Below are 22,565 nucleotides of genomic sequence, written 5' to 3'. Positions count from 1 at the left end.
GATATATGTGGCTATTGTTGCTTTGATTGCTCACATAGTTGATTGTGGATTGGAAGTGGTTTAATATTGGTTACTCCAGGTTACTATTCTAAACTTGAAAGTTTATGTATCATACCTGCAGAATAAGACTGTGTCCGTGTTTGAGACTACCATCCGAATCCTTGGAGGTTTACTATCTGCTCATCTGATTGCAAGTGATTTTGCTACGGTATGTGTTATCACAAAATCACGAGTTATTTTAAGCTTCTAATGGTATTCATATGCATCCCCACCTGAATAAATTGGACTCCTTGTATGTGATGTTGAGAAGTTGGAGCTGTCTCAAGTTCCCTGTCTGTTTCGGTTCTTTACTGTGCAGATGGCGTGTTGTTTTATTATTATATTTATTTGAAGCTTCTTATGGTATGCTTTCCTCATGTGAATAAGTATGTTGGCTTCTATGCCTAATATGGAGAATTTGAAGCTCTCCATACTGTGTGTCTGTGAAACCATGCAGGGGCAGATCCAAGTGCAGGCCAATGGGGGCGAGTGCCCCCACCTCCACGGCTCCACTGGATTTTTGAAAGTTAATATCATATATATTCAATTATAAAAAAGTCCAACTTAAAAATACGACTATGCCCCACCAAAATTAGAAATAATGAGATAGTAATTGCCACTGATCCGAAGTAAATATTATTTATGAAATTGACTAATGTAAAGAAGCATTATGTTCTCTGAAGGAGATCTCAATGGTTTAACATGTATGGGACTTCTATGTTGGAGGTTTCAAGTTTGAATGTTAGGAAAAATAGTTTTTAAATATTATTATTATTATTATTATTATTATTATTGATAACAGTAGAGTTTCATTGATAGAATAGGAATGTACAAGAAGGAGAGAGTAAAAGCATCTCCTTCCAAAACTCTGGGTTACCCCAGAAAAATAAAAAATGACAAACCAGAAAGAACATTAGAAACAACCTGAAAAAATCAGCTGGTCCTATCATTTCAACGAGGAAAGCCAATCACACTGAATGTCCTAAAAGTGCCCCCTGAAGTTTCCATTACCCACACACCAAAGAGAAGCCTAATGTTGAATCTTCTCTCAAATCAGTAAAAGAGACAATTTCTTCCCGGTAAAAATGTGCACGTCTTGTCCCATCCACAAACCCCAATAAACAGAAAATAACGCACAATTCCATAACTCCTTATCCTCCTTTTTCGTGCCAAAATCAACAAATTGAACTGCCAAAAACTCCTCCAATGTCTTTGGACAATCCCAGCATTCCCCAAAATAATAAAATAGCTTGTTCCAAATCCTATGGCGAAATCACAGTGTAAGGAAAGATGTGAACTAGTTTCAGAGCAATTAAACAAAGCACACCTATGTCTGTAGATAGAACCTTTAACGATCTTCTAATATGTAACAAATTATTGGTGTTGATCCTATTAAGCACAACCAGCCAGATAAAAGATTTGATTTTAGAGGGAACTTTGGCCTTCCAGATAGTTTTATAGAGAGGAAAAGAAAAACAAGAGCTAGTAAAAAACTTGCAAAAGATTTGCAGGAATAGAACCCCGAGGGATCCAAGGATCAAGAACGACTATCAGCTTCCAATGAGGCTCGGCAATTATTCAGTAAGACTAATAAGGAGGATAGCTCCTCCATCTCCCTCTCATTCAAGCATCTCCTAAAAGTGAAAATCCCAAGCAGGAAAAAGACCATTGGGCTCCACAATGAAAGAAGAAATAGATCCATCTTGTCCTGAGCTTAAGTGAAATAGGCGAGGAAAAGAGGTGGACAAAACAACATCCCTCAACCATAGGTCTTTTCAAAAGCATATATCATAGCCCCTATTTTAAAAAAAAAATTAAGTTCAGCATTTTTGTTCTAAATGTTTTTCTTCCCTTTTGCAGAAGCATATATATGCTGCCTCCACTGAAGAAATTATTTCAATCCACCACTAAAATCATTTTCCTTCTCATCTTTAAAAGTAGAAGTTGGTACCCTCTTCTGTAGACGTGCCAAAATGCAAAAGCTGGATTTCTTTAGGTTAGTTGGAGGGTTTTAATGGGATGTCCAAAAATGAAAATGTTGATTAGGTTTACCTCAAAAATGACCTTTATCAGTCCAGTTTAGCTTCCTGTTTTGGCTTTAATTTCATTCTGAACTGGTATCTAAAAACTGTTTGAAAAATTTTAACTGAATTGGGTTCCGTTGCTAGTAATAATTATTGTAGAAGTTGATGAGAATTGAAGATTACAGTAAAACCAAAAAAATACAGAAGGCTCCTTAGGCCTCTTATGAAGTCACATAAATGATGTACCACTATAAAAAATATCATTGATGCTCTATGTCCCTGTATTTTGTTGATGATCTGGTTAGGAGTCTAAATGAAGATACTATTATCCATTCAACTTTGTGTCACAGAAATTATGAGCTTATCTACTTAGCTTTCAAGGTGTGTTTGGTTCCTAGGAACTAAGAATTCCCACAAAACATGAGAATCCGATTCCAATGCTCTCCCATAGGTAAGTTTCATGGGAATCTCTTTACATGAGAATCTTATTTTTGGACTAAATTGTCCCCTCTATGTTGAGCGATTGGACATTAATGCCCCCATAATATAGTATTATTATGTGTTATTATTATATTTTAAATTATACATTATTTTAATAACAAATATAGAAATCAAGAAGAAGTGAAAATAGTATTATTGTTATCTTATTATAATATATTATACAACACCAACAACAACAAAACTTGAGTCCCACAAGGCGGGTTGGCTATATGAATCCTTTTCTGCCAATTCACGTGACCAAGAGCATTTTCCTTGGCTAGCTTAAGCTATTAAATCCTTTCTCACTCTCTCATTCCAAGTTATTTTAATAATCTAGGCTGCCCCTCTCTTATCTTATCTTTCATTGGTGCTATGCCTAACTTATTCCGAATACGTTCGTTCCTTATTTATCCTTTAATGTTATACCACTCATCCACCTCAACATTCACATTTTGGCATCTTTTACTTTTTGGAAAGGTTGTTTCTTAGTTGCCCAACTTTCTAATCCATGAAGTATAGTTGGTCTTATGGCAGTCCTGTAGAACTTTCTTTTTAATTTTAAGGATATTGTATGATCACAGAGCACGCCTAAAGCACTCATCCATTTTACCCAACCTGCTTGAACCATATGTATTGCATCCTCTCCAATCTGTCCTTCCACCTGCATGATAGATCCAACATATTGAAATCTACTAGTGCTACTAATTTTTTGATTATCAAGTTTAGTCTTACGTCCAATATTTCCCGTTATGTGGCTGAAGTTACATTTCATATATTTTTTCGTATTTATATTAATCCTAAAGCCTTTAAACTCTAAAGTTGTTCTCCATAATTTTAACTTATATTCTACTTTGTTCCTACTTTCATCAATTGGAACAATATCATTTGCAAACAACATACATCATGAGAAATTGTTTTGGATATTCCTAGTGAGTTCATTGTTGAGTAAAGCGAGAAGATAACCACCAAAGGGCTTCCCTTCTATCATAGGCTTTCTCTAGGTCAATAAAAACCATATGGAAATCCCTTGTCTTTTCCCTAAGCTTTTCCATTAATCTTCTTACAAGATGAATAGCTTCTGTTGTCAATCTCCTAGGCATAAAACCAAATTAATTCTTTGGGACTCTCGTTTTAAGCTTATTCTTTTGTTCAATTATCCTTTCCCATAGTTTCATCATATGAATCATAAGTTTGATTCCACAATTTCTTGGTTTTTTATAGTGGTGTTGAATAGGTTTATTAACCACATACTTCCAATATCCCCTAAACATTTCCAAACTTCAATTGGGATGTTATCTTGTCCTATAGATTTCCCATTTCTCATTTTCTTATACACCATCTTTACTTAATTGACTCTAATTTTTGCAGGTAAATCTCATATTTTTAGCCTTTTCCTCATTTAGTCTTATACATGAATCAACCAAAACCATGGCATCCCATTCGCAGGAGTGAGATTTCTGAGAATGCCATTCCATGGGAATATTTTTGATTTTGCGAACGAAAAGCTACCTCAGTATATTTTGATGTCTCATTGCACACCAATTATTATTTCATTGATGGTTTGGCAAAGCTACTGATTGATGGCTACTTTGGTTCAGCTTTGCATTTATATGGAATTTCCTTGTAAATAATTCTGTATGATAGTTGCTTGCTTTAAAGGATTTGGAGGGTGGACCTGTTCTTATCCATATTTTGTGAGGTGGGATGCAATTTTAGCCATAGAAGGTTCTCAGTCTTGTTCTTAATTGCATCATTGTGAATAGCATGCTATACAGAACAATATACAGATGGTGATACAAGGCAACAAAGCTGATACGATTAAAACATGGATAGTACTTGTGGTGTTTGTTGATGTGCTGCACTTCCTTTATGACCTAATGGTGTAAGTCATGCTTTTCCATTTACATGGTGAAGAAAAACATATGATGCATGTTGGTTTCTACTGCATGGAGAAAGTATATACCACTGTCGACTGTCATTTGGTTAGCTTTTAAAATGGATATCATGAATTCATGTATAAGATCTTTAGTATCCCATTTTTGTTTTATTCTAGAATGACTAAATTTTTTATGTGCACTGTAGCAAATTATTGATTGGATTCTTTTATTGCTTTCAGGGCATGAGAATTCCGTCCTATGATAATGAGTTACTCCACTTGTCAGAGGATCTGGCTCAGAGATTGTTGCCTGCTTTTGATACTCCAACAGGTAACTTTATGATGCAGCGTGTGTGATGGAAGTACCCTTTAGGATCTGTCCGATTTGAAGTCTGACAGAGTCGGGATAATTATAGGGAGATATAGTGGTGAAGAGAGATTCTCCCATGTGGGAATGCAGTGGTAGGCCATGGAAAGAACCACTGGATGAATCCTCAGATCACACTTCCAATTTCTCAGTAAAATTTCTGAACAGATCAGAATTGATAACCAAACTGGAAAGGGGTAAGGGAAAATTCTGTACTGCTTCTTCGTCATATGGACCTTAAATGTGCCTAGGGCTTGAGTACGGCTGGTTTGATTTCTCTAGGCTGAAAAAACCTTATAAATGAACTTTAGAACTTGACCCCACCCCTAAATGAACCTGGTAAATGAAGTGACATAGGAAATGACACAATTTGACTAGATTATAAATCATAATAATGAAACCAAGATGACAACTAATAAATTGGTATAAAAATGATATAACTATGCTTCACTGATGCAGCAGCCTGCATTATTTCCTACTTGTTAGAAGAAACTAGCTTTATGCGAGTTGCCATCTTTGATTGTTCACAGATTTGAGTATCACTCAAGTTCTGTTTAAATATCGAAGAGTTCCAATGTTTGGGTTTTACTTTCCACACGACCACAGATAGAAAATTATTGTCATCTGTTTCTTTAATTTCCTGCTCCTCGACTGCCTTTTTTGCCACATCTTCCTTGTAGGTAATCATTCTAGAGATTTACCTCACTTGATCCTTTTTAAACTTGCAATAGTGATCGACAGATTCTTTTTGGCTTGCATTTGCAGATTCCCCTTGAGCTTGTTGAACATATTGCACATTTGCAGCATTCTGGGTCTCCAATGCTTCTTTTTGTTGTTCTCTCACTCTTAATTTGGCTTTGGTAGCAGCATCTACTTTGTCAATTTTTTGTACCATCTGCTGACCATTGAAGCCGCCTTGTTGTGCCAACCATTCATGGAATGGGAAAGTAAATGGGCCAAAAGCGTCATCTAACATAACGTGATTTTCCATTGAGGGAGCATCAGGTAGCTTCATTAAGCCCTTTTCATTTTCAGTGACATGTTTTCTTTTATCAAAACTGCTGGCCTGCATTTCCTCCTCTTTTGTCACATAAACATCTTTCATAGGCTTTAAACCTAGCTGCTTCTTGTTGTCATCATTTTTGACATAAAAAAGAGTAGGTATTGGCCTGCTCATCATGGACATGAGTTATCATTTTGCCAAGGACAACCAAGTAGAATATGACATGTGTCCAATGGCACACATCACACCAAACAGACTCTGTAAAGATTCTAATTTAAAAATTGATCATACACCTTGTTGTTGCGATTACTTCCTTCGCTTTATTGAACCAAACAATGTGATACGGCTGCTGTGTCCCACAAGCTTCAATTTTTCCACCACTTCGGGAAGAAGATTTTTGCAATTGCCATTGCTGCAGCCGGTCGCCTTTCATTTGAATATTTTCACAATCTGTCCTTTGCTCTTCTTTAGAGGTTGCTACTGCCATACGACCCATACTATCAACCAGGGTCTTCGATCTCAATAAAATAGTCAAATGTTTCCTTAACATCCAGAATAATTTATCTTTGAAAATTGAAATATGGATGGGCAGTCATATTTAACGATTGAAGCGTGCAAAATATCAGAAGGGAGGTCCAAGAAACAAAAACAATGGACTCGGTTTTAAGGCAGAAAAGGAATAAAAAATGGGGTATGTGAAGGGCAATAGAGGTTTAAAATCTCAAATGAAGCAACAAACGGCAAGCAACACAAACCAACTCTTGCCAATCTTTTTTTGAATTCTTGACTAATTCCAATTATTCTTTCCCACTCTATCATTTCATTTGGAAGGCCAAGGCTCCCCTGAAAATTAAGGCTTTCACATGGTTGGTTATGCTTAATAAAATAATACTAATAACTTGCTGCAAATCAGGAGACCTTTGAAGGTTCTCTGTCCTGATGTATGTGTGCTCTGATACTAGAACTTGGAGACAGCTTCTCATCTTCTTTTGCCCTGTGAATTTTCTTGGAGGATTTGGAATAAGCTTTTCAGTATTTCAGGAGAAAGCTGGGTATGTCCTCTGGTGGGAGAGTTGTAAGCTATTTCTTTTGCAGGCTTTGGAAGAAGGAAGGAAAGGGCAGTTCTATGGAAGTGTGGCATACTTGCAGTTTTATGGGGGTTATGGTTGGAGTTTAATGCACTGATTTTCACTGGGAAGAAATTAAATTGGGTGCTGGTTTGGGATAAAATTCAGTATTTGGCCTCAATAGTGCATTGGTTTGGGATTTTTCAGAGGAATTAGACTCCAGGAGTTACAAAGAGATTGGAGGAACCTGTTGGCTTGTTGATATTCTCTTTTTTGTTATTTTTTGGTTGGTAGTTTTTTTTCTGGATTGTTTTAGGCCTTTCCAGGGAGATGTCTCATTCCCCTCATGTAACTCTCCTATTATGAAAATTTTCTTTTGCTATAAAAATAAAAAACACGAACCAACCCAAGGAAGGAGCTGCTCTGGTACCAATTTGATGCAGTGTGTGGTGCACTGTAAGATCTGTCAGATTCAAAATCTGACGGATTTGGGATAATTACAGGGATATATAGCAGCAAAAACAGATCTTATCGCGTGGAGATGCAGAGGTGTAGGCTACGGAAAGGAGCCACTGGGTGAATCCTCATCCACACGTGCAAGTTCTCAAGAAAATTCTGAACAGATCAGAATTGATAACCAAAATGGAAAGGGGAAATTCTGCACTGCTGCTTAGGTTATCTGGACTAAGATGAATATAAGTGCATGGCAGCCTTGCACATTAAATGTGCCTAGGAAAATGACTATTCTTGAGTATGGCTGGTTTGATTTTCTGGACTCAAAAGACCTTATAAATGAACTTTGGAACTTGACTCATAAATGAACTTGGTAAATAAAGTTGCACTTGGGTAATGGCACATTGACTAGACCATAAATTACAATAATGACACCAAGATGACAACTACTAATAAATATTATAGCAACTAACAATTTTAACTATGCTTCACTGGTGTAGCATCCCTGCATCACCATACATAAGAATGATATTATATGTAAGTTGTTGTAAGGTGAATTTTACTGCATGTATTTTTTATTATTTGTCATTTAAATTCATTTGGAGGCGTATTTTACATGTTTGACTTCTTTTTAATGGTTCTACTTATTGAAGTTTTGGGACCTTGGTTGCACATAATTATTTTGTGTGGAATTTTGGACTAAACATATTCTAATTGACAGATGGCAGTTGTGCATGTCAGTAGGCATAGAATGAAGTGAAGCATATGTTCTTCAAATGCTAGTATTTGTAGCTACAGACATGGTAATAAATTGCGGTAGTAGGTAGCATAACGTAACAGTAACAGGTGTAGAGGGAAGCGGGAGTAGTGGATGTTACATAACGGGAAGCGGGTGTGATGGCTGTGAATTTTTTTCAAGCACACGCAACCTTATGCATATTAGTGTTTGCATGTTTTAACGTTTTAACCTTTCTTAGTAAGAGTTTTAGTGTATTTTGGATCCTTTGGTTCAACTAACTAAGTTGTTTGGTAAGGGCAAGAAATTTACATTTGTTTCAAACCACCATGGACAGAAAATTATGTATGTGTGTGTGTATTTATACTTTTTCAATTCCTTATATGTGATAAATTAATTAATAAAACAAAATACATTATATACTCTATTAATCTATTAAACACACAAGACATACGAACAAGACAAATATAAAATAACTAGAAAAGAAAAGAAGGTTGAAATTGAAAAATATAGAACATGAATATCAAATTGCTAATATTATCAAAATAAAACATTTTCTTAACAAATTAGTATTATCAAATTGTTAATTAATGCATCTCTTTTGAGTATTTGAAAAAGGTATTCAATTTAGTATCATTATCATCCTCATCGTAATCTTTTCTCCCCTTTCTCCTCATTGTATATTGCTAATGATTTATGAAAGAGGGGAAAAAACAAAAGTGAGAAGAAAAAGTAAAAATAGAAATTTTTTTTTTTTGCCATAACAGTCTTATAGCAGTTACGTAACGGTTGTAGCAGTCCTTTTCGTAACAGTTGCAGTCTGTAATGGCAGTACGGGTGCTATTTTTCTTCCTACCTATTTTGCGGTGTGTTAGTGGGAACCCAAAAAAAGTTACATAATGGCGTTACGTAACCGTTATTTGAAACCATGGCTACAGAAGTAGGCCTGAGTTGCCTAGTGTGGGACTTGGCATGGAATGGATTCTTAATGACCTGGTTTTCATATGGAAACTTAACTGTTCTGGAGGTTTGTAAATTAGCATGGAAGGCAACGGAGGTATTGGACAGCTAACATTCCCATTCGTGCTCTTGATTCATAAAATCGATAGTTGTTTTATAGGCTAAAATGTTTCTATTCTTATTTCTTCCTTGTGATGTTTACTTGATATAATGGAGAATGATTTAGACAGCAAACTCTGTTTCTAGGTTCCATTTGAAATGCATGTATGTTTAGTAGTGTTGTGAGATTAAATGCGATCATTTGAATCTTTAAATGTCCTATTTTGATCCTTTGAAGCTCTGATGGGTGATGGATTGCAGGAATTCCATTTGGATCTGTCAATCTTTTGCATGGAGTTGATGAAAATGAAAGCAAGGCAAAGCCTCTCTGTATTTTCTCTCCCTCTTAAAGTGCAAGTTTGTTTTATATTAAAGTGTTCACTAATGCACCCACATGTTAATCACCTTGTAGGTTTATTTGTGCCATGGTCTATCATGCTAGTTACGTTTTGTGCATCATGGCAATTTATAAAATTCCTGAAGATCTTCTGTTGCTCGTTGGTTAATGTTATTTGCTGATAATCAATGAGTAGATATGTAGATCAACGATAATGATTTGGCATATGCTGTTTATGACTCTCTTTTTGGATGAATAATATTTCTTTTATTTTGATTTTCTTAACCTCATGTTCTACTTAAGTATGGTTCTAAAGTCGCAATTTTGGTTTGTTTAGATAACATCAACGGCTGGTGGTGGGACTTTGACCCTAGAATTTGGGGTGCTTAGCCACCTAACAAATAATCCCAGTAAGTATGGCTATATTTTATATGAAGCCAGCATGTTTGACCTTTGCATCTTGCATGTGTTTCAACTCTCAAGTCCAAGATATTAAATTTAGGCACACTTGACAAAATTTCAGATTTTGGGTGGAATGAAATTAATTCTTTCACTTTCTGTTTTGCATTTTTTCTGGAAAAATTCAGGAATTTTGGAAATTTTGAGAAGATATTTTGGAAATTTTCATTTGAAGAAATCTGGAAAAAAAGAACGATTTGAGCCCTTTTGCAAACATGAACCTGTAATGTAGCTCCTTTTCTTCTTTTTTATCCTTTCAGCAAAATTTGCATCAAAATCTAGTTTATAACTAGTGCCATTTAGAATCTGCTTACTAAGGCAGTGATTTTTTTAGATATATATTTTGAAAAACCATATGAGCCCATGTTACATATTTCAAAATGGTCCGGAGTAGTTTGAATAAATCATGACTTAGATGATATCGCCACGAATGATTGGATATTAAATTTAATAGTTGTTTAGGTGATGAATAAATGTTAAATAATAATTTTTATAATTCTTGATGATCATTTTAATGGTTTAAGCATTTCTCTTCTTTGCATAATTAGTAATATGTAATTTATAATGTTGTTTCTAAATTACACAATGATTAGGACACTAGGGTTCGATTAGCAACTTTGAATATGAGGACAGTTATGAGTAAAAGCATGGAGATAGTGGCACAATGATTAGAGGAGAAATTAATGTAATCTGCCTTCAAGAAACTAAGTGGATGGGGCAGCAAGTTATAGAAATGGGAAAAAAATTAGGATTTATACTTTGGTACATTGAAAAGGAAAAACATGAGAATGGAGTAGGTATCATTGTAGACAAAGACTTAAAAGATAAGTGTTGTAGATGTTAAAAGAGTAGGGGACAAAATCATAAAACTCAAGATGGTTTTAGGCCAAGAGATAATAAATGTTGTTAATTCTTATGCTCCTCAAATAGGCTTGAAGAAAGCCTTATAAGACAATTTTGCGAAGATATGGTACTTTATACAAGGATATTAGGGATTGAGAAAATATTAAGGGCTGCTTTGAATGGATACATTGAAAAGGATAATAAAGGTTATGAGAGGATACTTGGATGACATGGATATGGAGATAAAAATGAGTTTGGGGATATAACCTTAGAGTTTGACATGTCATGATCTTATTACAATGAATACTTGCTATAAGAAGAGAAAAGAACACATAGTAACCTTCAACAATGGACAAAAGTCACAAAATAATAGTCAAATAGGGTTTTTTTCCCCTTAACTAGTAGGTTAGATCATTTATCATGCAATGATTGTAAAGTTATCCCAGGTGACAGCTTAACTACACAATATAGAGTTTTAGTGTTAGTATATGTATTTAAAATGAAAGAAAAAGGGTAGTATAAATCAATGCAAGAACTAGGTGGTGACACTGACCTCCCCTGAGATTTGACAAAAAAGACACGGACCTCTCCCGAGGCTTTAAAATTCCATTGACCTTTCTTGAGATTTCAAACATCCTAGAAACCTCCCTTGACATTTTATTTTTGGGGCGCTTATACTCCCTAAAAAGCTTGTCTTTTTGCCGAATGTAAGGGGAGTTTAATGTCATTTTGACAAACCTCAGGGGAGATTTTTGCAATTTTTGAAACTTCGATGGAGGTCCTTGGGATTTTTGAAACCTCAAGGAACATCCATGTCTTTTTGCCAAACCTCAAGGAGGTCAATATATTTTACCATAAAATTTAAAGATAAAATGATCAAAGATGGTGATTGGACAATAGGGGATAGTGTATACGTAAACACTCTTTGAAGTAGGATGGCTAGCTCTATTAAAAAGATAGAAAAATAGATTTTAGATGAATCTCGAGAAAGATTCTCAGATAGTAAAGAAAGTTGGTGGTGGGATCAAGATGTCAAAAGGTATAAAACATGGCAAAATGTAGAAACATGGAAAAATTTTAAAAGTGTAAAGAGATAAGGAAAGATAAAAAAAGTCGTTAGTGAAGCTAAACATAGATCATAAAATAAACTATATGCTAGATTGGATACAATAGAAGGCGGAAAAGACATTTAAACTTGCTAGAGCTAGAGAAAGAAAGAGCAACATCTTGGATAATGTAAAATGTATAAAAAATAAGGATGATATTGCCTTGGTTAAGGAAGAAGACATAAAGAAAGATGGCGAAGTTACTTTGATAAGCTATTTGGTAAAAACCACGTAGAAGGCTATAACTTAGAATTGACAAATGAGATAGACTAAAAATATGAGATTTATTTGCTAAATTAGAGTTAATGAAGTTAAGTTTGCCTTAAAAGGTGAAAGATGGAAAAGCTATTGGACTAGATGACATCCCAAGTAAAGTTTGGAAGTTTATTTAACACAAATATAAAAACTAAGAAAATGACAGATGGATGGCGGAAAAGCACTTTAATGACTGTCTAAGAAAGGTATTCAAAAATTGTAACAACTATCGTTGAATTAAACTCACGAACCATACAATGAAACTGGGAATGAGTAATTGAACAAAGATTAAGGTTAGAGACAAGGCTTCAGAAAATCAATTTGGTTTTATCTAGGGAGATATACTATAGAAGTTACATATCTTTTAAGAAGATTAATGGAAAAATTTAGGAAAAAGAAGTGAGACTTGCATATGGTTTTTATTGACTTAGAGAAAGCTTATGCTATGGTACCTAGGGAATTTCTGTGGTGGGTTCTAGAAGAAAAAAGGTGTATGTAGCAGGTATACTTGATGTCATTAAGGATATGTCGATAGAGCAGTGATTAGTGTTAGGATTGTAGGTGGAGAATCTAGAAAATCAACAATCACAATAGGTGTATATGAAGGATTTGCTTTTGGACCTTTTCATTCTGCACTAGTGATGGATGAACTTACTTGGAGTATCCAAAGCGAGATTCCATTATGTATGTTTTTTGCAGATGATATTGCCTTGATTGATGAGACAAGGGGCGGAGTAGAATGCAATTTAGAATTATCAAGAGAGGCTTTAAAATCTATAGTTTTTAGGATAAGTTGAAATATGACAAAATATATGAAATTTAATTTCAGTCATTGTAGAAGGAATATTAGAGAAAATATTAGACTTGATGGTCAAGAACTTAATAGCTCTAGTAGGTTTCAATATCTTGGATCTATTGTGCAAGTTGAAGGGGAAATTAAAAGGATGTAATACATTGAGTTAAAGCAAGATGGGTAAAATGGAGAAGTGTTTTGGGCATGTTGTGTGATCGTGAATACCCTTAAAACTGAAAGGAAAGTTTTTTAGGACATCTATGAGACCAGCTAAGCTATATGGATTAAAATGTTGGGCAACTAAGAAACGACATATCCAAAAAGTAAAAGTTGCTAAGATGACAACACTAGGGCAGATGGGTGGTATAATGTTAAACATAAATTAAGGAACAAACATATTTGCAGTAAGTTTGGCATAACTCTTATAGAAGACAAGATAAGGATCTTTTGGATATCAGCAACGTATGCCAAATAGCGCACCACTGCAGAGTGAGCAAGTTACTATGATGGACAGTGGAAGGGATATGGGTAGACCTAAAATAACTTGGAATAGGATAGTGAGTAAGGATTTAATAGCCTTGAAATTGCACAAGTCTCTTTTCTCTTTGAAGTTAGAGGCGGACTTGTTGGGGGTGGGAAGTTCAAACTCTCTTGGCGTACTTGCTAAAATGCGCTAGTTCTTGATTCTCCCCAATCTGAACTTGGAGTAATATTTCAATCTCAAATTAGTGATTGGTATGATGCAAGATTTTGGGAATTGACTGAAAGAGTTAGCAAATCTCCTGGTATGAATCTGCGGAAGGTGCAGAATCACAAGAAAGGCAAGTTGCAGAAGGCAAAGCTGCAGAAATGGAACAAGCTCTTGGAAAATCATTCGAGGATATAAGCAAATCTGTTGGAATCAATCTGCAGGAGATACAGAAATCACAAGAAAGGAAAGACTCAGGATAAAGGTAAATCTAAAGTGTCCTTATGGAAAAGCTTATTTGAAAAATCAAGGGATAATGATCTGCAATACTACAAACCTGTCAATTCTAATGGGAGAATTAAAGCATGCCCTTCGGAAGAAATCTTCAAAATAGGAACTGAAAAATGGAGTGAAGCTTTAATTGGCAGATTTATTGGTAAAACCCCAGCTTATTCCTATGTCAAGAACATTGTTGAGAGGATATGGAAAAAAGTAGGTGCGGTTGACATCTTTTCACTTGCAAATGGAGCTTTTATGTTCAAATTTACGAATGCCTCTGATCTGCTCTTGTTGTGGAGTTGAGCTGCAATCAAAAGAATCTGCCCTGGAAGTCATTAGTTTTTGGTTTGGAGATGGTGACTACCATTGTCAAGGCAGCTATAGGTTACAGCTAGAGTTGCAAAAGCAGTAGAGGCGGCTAGAGTTTCTCTTGGGGACGATGAGACATTGCAGATTGTGCTGGGGAGCATATGGCTGTTTTAGATTTGGGCCAATTACTTGAAAAATGAGGAGCCCCTTTATTATCGAAGATGGGCGAAGCCTTTGAACAGGTCCATTGCTTAAAGAGATGGACATCAACAGTTACTTTGGGAAAAAAGAGGAGGGCTCTGTCTTTTTGAAAATGCCAGATGAATGATCAGGCCCATATTTTAAATGATGTCTCTAAAGCCCAGGTGCGTGATCAGAATTATAATGAAGGCCAAGGAGTTTCTTTTAGGGGCAATTTAAGTAGTAGAGGAACCCAAGAAAGTTTTAGGGATAGGTGTGATGGCAGTGGGGTTGTTGGTCTGAGAAGGGAGAATTTGCAGGAGATGCTAAGGAGGGAAATCTCTCAGGTGAAACAGGAAATTCAATTAAGTGGAGAACAGATTGAGGAGATTCTTATTAATGGTTTGGGTTAAGAGGTAAGTACTCACGGGATTTATAGAATAGAAATGAATGTGAGTAGGCTATGGTTATGAATGTTTACAAACACCAATCAGTGAGGAAGGAGGGGAAAGATAAGAAAAATCTAGGGTTGTAAACAATTCTATGAATTCAAACTTGTGGGGAGGCAAATTTTTTGAAAGTAGATGATGGGAATTTATGTGTTGAGGAATCTTAAAATTTCTCTATGGTTGATATGGAGAAAAGTGTGAATCAAATTCAGAGGATGAACATTTGAGAGGATACCTCACAAAAGGATGGTGATTTTGAAAGTGATTTTTCTTGTGATAGTGGTTTATTGTTGGATGCGATGCTCAAAAATCTGGATTATGGTTCCAAAGGATTGGATGTGTTGGGGATAGTTCTTATGTGCCCTTTTTCTTGAAGGTTTAGAGGATGTTTCAATCTTCGAGGAGGGGGATCTGGGGGATAATTTGGTTTACGAGTAATCTGCATAAGGATGGTGTACTACCTATTCCTGTAGATATGATTAGTGAGCAGAGTGTTGCTTGAGTAATCAGTGTAAGGACAGGAAACTACCTGCTACTGTGGAGAAGATCAGTGAACAGGATGTTGCTGTTCAAAATCTTTTGGATTGAGTGGTATTGTGGATGGTTGATCATGGAGGAATGAAGTTCGATTGGATTGAGCTGAAAGTAATTCTAATAAAGTTCAGCAGGAATTAGAAAGGTTTCAAAGCTCTGTCAATTACGAAGGGAAGGGGGGTTTTCTTAATTAGGATTTGTTTTGTTTCTTGTTTTTTTTTTTTTTTTTTATTTTATTTTTTTATTTTTATTTTTTTTTGGATTTTGAGTATCTCTTGTCCTCCCCTAGCTTTGTAACTTTCTTTATATATTTCTTTGGCTGTTAAAAAAAAAAGGTGGGGCAAGGAGGTTTTGTTCGATTGGAGGAAATCTCAATTTTTAAGCTAGTTGATACAGATTGCTTTGTTTTTTGCAAGATGGGTTGGTGAACGTTTGCCACCATTATTACCGAATGTGGAGAAGGTCATATGCTATAGGAAATTTTCAAAATTCATTACGGGGTGGCAATTAATTCAAATAATTATGGTCCTTTTCTGGAACTTGGTCTACAATTGAATGGCAGGGGTCAATGATCTTCGTTCCTTGCGGCAAGGAAGGGGAAGGATTGCGTAGATTTCTGCAAGAGTTGCTGGAGCTTGTAGGGTTGGAGGAGATGAGGAAAATCAAGGTTCAATCTTTGAGGAATCAAGGTCGGTAAAGTTGGAAGGAGGTTCTGCCCGATACCCCAGAGACAGTGAAGGTCTTCGGATGTTGTTGTGGAAGTTGTGGAAGTTACCAACTAAGCGAGCTTGGGAGTGTGGTGGCTGGTGGTTTAGGAGGCACTAGGAAAGCTAGGGCTTGCGAGAGGAGGGGGATGAATGTGTGCATAGCTGAAGGAGGGGTGGACCTAGAGTGGGTTGGACCTGGGATAATCAATACTATAATTAATTTGGCTAGGGATAATTAATTTGGAAAGATCCATGGCCGCGGAATTATATTCTAGCCACATCTTTTGCTCGTCTCTTTTGTTTGAGCTCAAGGCAAGATAGTCTGATTTCCTTTTTTGTGGTTGACTGGGGCAGTCCTTTGGTCATTTCAGAAGATATCTTAATGATAGAGTTGTTGGAACTTTCATTGTTGTTGTTCTTATTGAACAAATGTCATCTTTGTTCAGCTAGGGATGCTTGGTCTGGGGCTTTGGATCATTCCGGGGTGTATTCTTGTAAATCTTATTTTTTGAGTTTTTGACTTGTTCCAATTCTTGTTTTCCACTATATTCATTTATTTGGAAGGTCAAAGCTCACCCTAAAATTAAGGCTTTCATATGGCTGATTGTGCTTAATCATATTAATACGAATAAACTGTTGCAGACCTGGAGACCTTTGAACCTTGAAGGCCTTATCTCTAGATGTTTGCGTGCTATGTTACTTGACTTCTGAAATGGCATGTCACACTCTGGTTATGCCTGGAGAATAACAACAACAACAACAAAACCAAGCCTTAGTCCCACTAAGTGGGGTCGGCAATAAATTATCTGCTGTGATGGGAGTATTTAGGGTCTGCCCAGCGTTGGTGGAGTAATTGTTGTCTATTGATTTTGAGGGGTTTAGTAGAAGGAAGGAGCGGTTTGGACTTTGGAATTGCTTTATTTTTGCAGTGTTATGGGGATTTTGGTTGAAGTGTAATGCACATATCTTTTTAGGGAGAAAATAGAATTGGCAGCTGGTAGGGGAGAAGGTTCATTAGCTGGTCTCTTTATGATGTGTTGGTTTTGGTTGCTTTAAGGGAGTTAGTTTTTCGGTTTGGAAGGTTCAGCAAGATTGGAAGAATCTTCTACTTTGAATATATTTTTTTTTCCAGCTTTTTGTTTTATTAGTTTATTTTTTTGTAGATTATTCCAGATTTTTGATTGGAGAAGTCTTTTTAACCTTTTTGTAAATTCTCCTTGTATCAATGAAATCTTTTCTTATGTTATGAAAAGAAAAATAAAAATAAAAGATTTGGCCTAGTTGTTGGAGAACAAGTCATGGGCTTGCTAGGGGAGAGTGGCCCACTTGCAAAATGATTTAATCAATAGAGGCCAAATTGCCTTTGGCCTCTTTATGGTGTGTTTGCTTCAGTTGCTTTAAGGGAGTTAGCTTTTCGGAGGTTCTGCGAGAATGGAGGAATATTCTGCGTTGATTATTATTATTTTTTTCCAGTTTTTTTGTTTATTCGTTTATTTTTTATTGGATAACTGACAGCCAGAGTAAAACTTGTTAGATTCTTTTAACATGAATCCTTACCAAATATTCACTAGGTTGCCTCTACAAGCAATGCGTTGGGCTTATACCACTTGGGTGCAGCAAAAAATGGACAAGGGTGGTCTAGACCAAGTCTTTATAGACAGGAGAGGGTTAAGAAGTTAGCATAGGAAATTAGGATCATATTAGCTATGTGGATTATAGGGACACTTGCAGACAAAAGCATGGAGATAGTGGATACGATGTTAGAAGGAAAATGAACTTAATCTGCCTTCAAGAGACGAAATTGGTAGGGAATAAAGCTAGAGAAATAACAAAAACATGATTTAAACTTTGGTACACCGAAAAAGAGAAACATAAAAATGGAGTGGGGATGATTGTAGACAAAAACTTAAAAGATAATGTAGTACATGTTAAAAGGACTGGAGATGTGATCATAAAAATTAAGTTAGATCTAGGCCTAGAGATAGTTAATGTCATTAGTATGCATGTCACCAACTAGGTTAAAACCCTTAGAAGGCAATTTTGCTGAGATATGGATAGTATTATGCAACAAATACCAAGGTTTGGGAGGATATTCATAGGAGCTGATTTGAATGGATGCACATGAAAGGATAATATAGGTTATGAGAAAATTCATAGAGGTTGTGGATATGAAGATATAAATGAGGCCGGTGGGATGATTTTAGATTTTTGTTTGTCTTGCGATTTGGTTATATTGAATACCTACTTTATAAAAAGAGAGGAAAACTTAAAAACTTTAAAAAGTGGGCAAAATAAAAGCCAAATATATTTCTTCTTAATTAGGAAGGGGGATCATCTATCTTTTTAGGGTTACAAAGTTATTCCACGTGAAAGTTTGACTACACAATATAGAGTCCTAACATTAGATATATATATATATACACACTAAAAAAAGGAAGAGAGAGCAACATAAATCAACGCAACAGGACTATGTGGTGGATTTTGAAGGGAGAAAAGTAAGATTCAAAGATAAAATGATTAAACGAGTGATTGGACAATAAGGACTAAGGTAGATGCAAACACTTTGTGGAATAGAATGGTTTAACTCTATTATAAAGATAGCAAAATAGATTTTGGAAAAATAGTGGAAGGAACTCGGGCAATAAAGAAAGCTAGTGGTGGGATCAAGATGTCCAAAAAGTCGAAAAGACAAATAGAAACTGGTATGAAACATGAAAAAATTGTAGAAATATAGAAAACCTTGAAAAATTATAAAGAGGCAAAAAAAAAAAAAAAGTCATTGGTGAAGCTAAACATAGAGCTTATGATACCTTATATACTAGACTAGATATAAGGAAGGGGAACTAGTTGTGAACTTGCTAGAGCTAGAGAGAGAAGATGCAAAGATTTTGGCAATATAAAATGTATAAAGGACGAGAATGATAACATCTTAACTGAAGAAGAGGACATAAAAGCAAGGTGGCAGAGATACTTCATTCAATTGCTTAATGAAAACCAAATTGAAAGCTTGAAATTAAAAGTGACAGATAAGGAAGAGATTAAAAATACGAGATTTAGTTGTAGAATTAGAGTTATTGAAGTTAAGACGGGTTTAAAAAAGATGTGAAGTGGAAAATCTATAGGTCTGGGTAACATACCAATTCAAGTTTGAAAATGTTTATGGGATAAAGGAAGTATATGGTTAACTATTCTAGTCAACACTACTTTAAAAACCAAGAAAATGGCAGAGGAGTGGAGTAAAGCACTTTAATACCTTTGTACAAAAACAATGGTGATATTGAAAATTGTAATTACTATTGTAGGATAAAGATTATGAGTCACATGAAGAAAATGTGGGAAAGGGTGACTGAACAAAGAATAATATGAGAAATGAAGGCATTAGAGAATCTGTTAGGTTTTATGCTTGGGAGATTCGCAGCAAAAGCTATTTATTTTTTAAGAAGATTAATAAAAAAATTCAGGGAAGAGGGGAGGGACTTGTATATGGTTTTCATTGACCTTGAGATAGCCTATGATAGAGTACCTAGGGAAGTGCTTTGGTGGGTTTTAGAAAGAAGGGATTTTGTAGTAGATATACTGAGGTCTTTAAGGATATGTATGATAGTGCAACAACTAGTGTTAGGACTGTAAGAGGGGAGTCTAGAGAATTTCCAAATCACAATAGGTGTACACGAAGGTCTACTTTAAGCTCTTATCTTTTCACTTTAGTGATGGATGAACTCACTAGGGATATCCAAAACGAGATCCTTTGGTGTATGTTGTTTGCAGATGATATTGTCTTCATTGATAAAAGTAGGAGCATAGTGCAATGTAAGTTAGAAGTTAGAACTTTGGAGAACTGCTTTAGAGTCTAAAGGTTTTAGGACAAGTAGAAATAAGACTAAGTATATGAAATGTAAGTTCAGTAATGGTAGGAGGAGTATTTGAGAAAAGATTAAACTTGATAATCAAGAAATTAACAACACTAATAGATTTTGACACCTTGTGACCATTATGCAAGTGGAAGGAGAAATTGAAGAGGATCTAATACATTGGGTTAAAGCAGGATGGGTAAAATGGAGGAGTGCATCAGGAGTGTTGTGTGATTGTAGAATACCCCTAAAATTAAAAAGAAAGTTCTGTAAGACATAAGACCAGCCATGCTTTATGGATAAGAATGTTGGGAAATTGAGAAAAAACATATACTAAAAGTCAAAGTTGTTGAAATGCAAATGTTGAGTTGGATGAGTGGTATAACTTTATAAGATAAATTAAGGAACAAACATATATACACTACACTAGGCATAGCACCGGTTGAAGACAAGATAAGGGAGGGGCGGCATAGATGGTAGGGGCATTTGAAATGTAGGCCAGGCAGCGCACTTGTGAGGAGGAGTGAGGCGGTATTTGTTTTCGATAGTAAAAAGGGTAGGGGTAGACCTAAAATAACCTAGATTGAGATAGGGAGGAAGGACTTAATAGCTCTTAAGCTAGTAGAGGACATTGCCTTTGATTGGGTGAATTGGCAGGAAAGGATTCATATGGCCAACCCCACCTAGTTTGATTTGAGGCTTGTTGTTGTTGTTGTTTATTTTTTCTAGATTATTGCAAAATTTTGACTGAAGAAGTATTTTTCTCCTTTTTGTAAATTCTTCTCTTATCAATGAAATCTCTTCTTTTGTTATAAAAAAAGTAGAGGCCAAACCTCTTCTTCTCAAGCCCATGCTCATCGAACTTGGGGAAAGCACAGAACTTTTGAACTCAAAACTCAGTTTTTTCTTTGGAACACTGGAAGCATGGGAGAGGATTGTGTGGCAATGGGTGTCAAAGCGATGGGGGGCAGCAGAATTAGCGTTGCTCAAAGTGAACAAGGATTAGAGAAACAGCACTGCAGGATTTCTTCATTTACTGGGGTGGTCAATGCGAAAGAACTACATGCGCCTTTATCCAAAGGACGGAGAGACTAGGGAAGGGAAGCATTGAAGAGTGTTGAGCTTACCAGAGGGGTTTCTAAGGATGATGGTTCATATGGAAACCAGAATGGCAAATTCCAGCAATGATAAAGCGGGCCAGGATGGGATAAAACATCCTCAGATTGTCAATCAATCAACAAAGTCAAAGGTTTACACTCTTTGGAAGCCTAAGAGTGACTATATAGCAGATGGTTCTGTTGAGTGGATGTCTAGGGCTGCTGAGAAGCCAATTAAATTTCTGAAAGATGTAGTAATGGAATTTTTTCCATCAAGGACTCTAATGGGTTGAAAATACATAAAAAAGAAAAGAAAAGAAGGTTAGTGAGGAAATCCCTACGGCGAAAAAGAAATGAGGAGATGTGTCAGGTGAGGGGGATGTTTTGGATAGTGATTTTGGTTACAATGGAGGGCTACTTATAGATGAGATTTGCAGACGAAGAGGCTTTGGATAAGGTTATTCCGTTTTATTGCGTGTGCCTTTTCTACAGTCCCCATTTGGAATGTCTAAAAAAATATGTACTTTTTCAGAAAAAAAGTACTTTTTATAAGTACTTATATCAATAAGTAGTGTTTGATTTACGCTTTAATAAGTACTTAATTCAAAATGGGCTTCTCCAAACTATTTTTTTTTTTTTTTTTAAGAAAATAAGTATTTTCGGAAGAAAAACTTTTCTGAAAAAGTAGTTATGTAAAAAAGTATTTTTAATAAGTAATCCCATATTACTTTTAGATGAGTAAATTTTTTATAAGAAAAGTATTTTTGTATAAGAGGGAGATATTGGTTTGGGAAAGACAAAGAAAATGAGGGGAAAGGCAAGAATGAGCAGAATGAGATAAAGTTATTCTCCTACTTTTATGTCTCATTTTCAACATGTGGTGGATGAGAAGGGTGTGTTGCTTGTTGATTTGGAGGGAAAGGAAGTCTGTCTGAATGGCAGTAAAAAAATAAAGGCTGGAAGGGACCATGGGGGTTGGCTAATTTGCAGTTCCCTATCAACTACAACGGGAAGGGTTTGAAACGAGGTTTTTTTAAGTAGCATTTTGTTTTTTTTTGGGGGGGGGGGGGGGTGGGGGGCACTATTTTTGTTTGTTTTTATGTTCTCTTTTAAGGACATCTTGTCCTCTCTGGATTGTAATCTCTTTGTCATACATATTCTTTTGTTATCTGAAAAATAGGTTTTTTAACCACTTCTCCAATTGGCAAGATGATATTTGAATTCTTCTCTTGAGCTCCTGCAAAGGAATCTCCTTTTAAATTCTTTGAAGTCTTTTGGCAATTGAGCAAGTTAAAGCAGAGAGGGGCATATAGTAGATCAGGAGATTAGTCAAGGTGCTCTTGATGGGAGTAATCTCCTACCTTTTGACAAAAATTTCCTTTTCCAGCAAGTCAGCTTCTTCTCGAACTTCTCAATTTTGGTATCCCGAACTCCATTCTTTGAATTTGGCTACTAGAGGAAGACTGAGGTTGGTAATGGGGAAAGTTCGCAGTTTGCATTCCCAAAGTCGAGCAAGGAGAGATCCCCTAGATCTGTCCCCTAGTGGAATAATTTTTCATTTCCCCAGATTCGTC

General features: G+C 35.8%; 1 protein-coding gene across 2 annotated transcripts in view; it reads left to right on the top strand.

Moving 5' to 3' along the window:
* Window positions 1–22,565, top strand: part of LOC131152384 (alpha-mannosidase I MNS4) — a 124,139-nt gene that overhangs the window by 18,461 nt on the left and 83,113 nt on the right. For both annotated transcript variants that reach the window (XM_058104235.1, XM_058104236.1), the window contains exons 4-7: window positions 122–208; window positions 4,660–4,750; window positions 9,366–9,421; window positions 9,779–9,851. In XM_058104235.1, coding sequence (XP_057960218.1) covers window positions 122–208; window positions 4,660–4,750; window positions 9,366–9,421; window positions 9,779–9,851 — 307 coding nt within the window. The remainder of the gene's footprint in view (window positions 1–121; window positions 209–4,659; window positions 4,751–9,365; window positions 9,422–9,778; window positions 9,852–22,565) is intronic.

The sequence above is a fragment of the Malania oleifera genome, chromosome 3, assembly GCF_029873635.1.
Source record: "Malania oleifera isolate guangnan ecotype guangnan chromosome 3, ASM2987363v1, whole genome shotgun sequence".
Classification (NCBI taxonomy): domain Eukaryota; kingdom Viridiplantae; phylum Streptophyta; class Magnoliopsida; order Santalales; family Ximeniaceae; genus Malania; species Malania oleifera.
The sequence above is the reverse complement of the archived record's forward strand: the minus strand, read 5'-3'. Positions and strand labels throughout refer to the sequence as shown.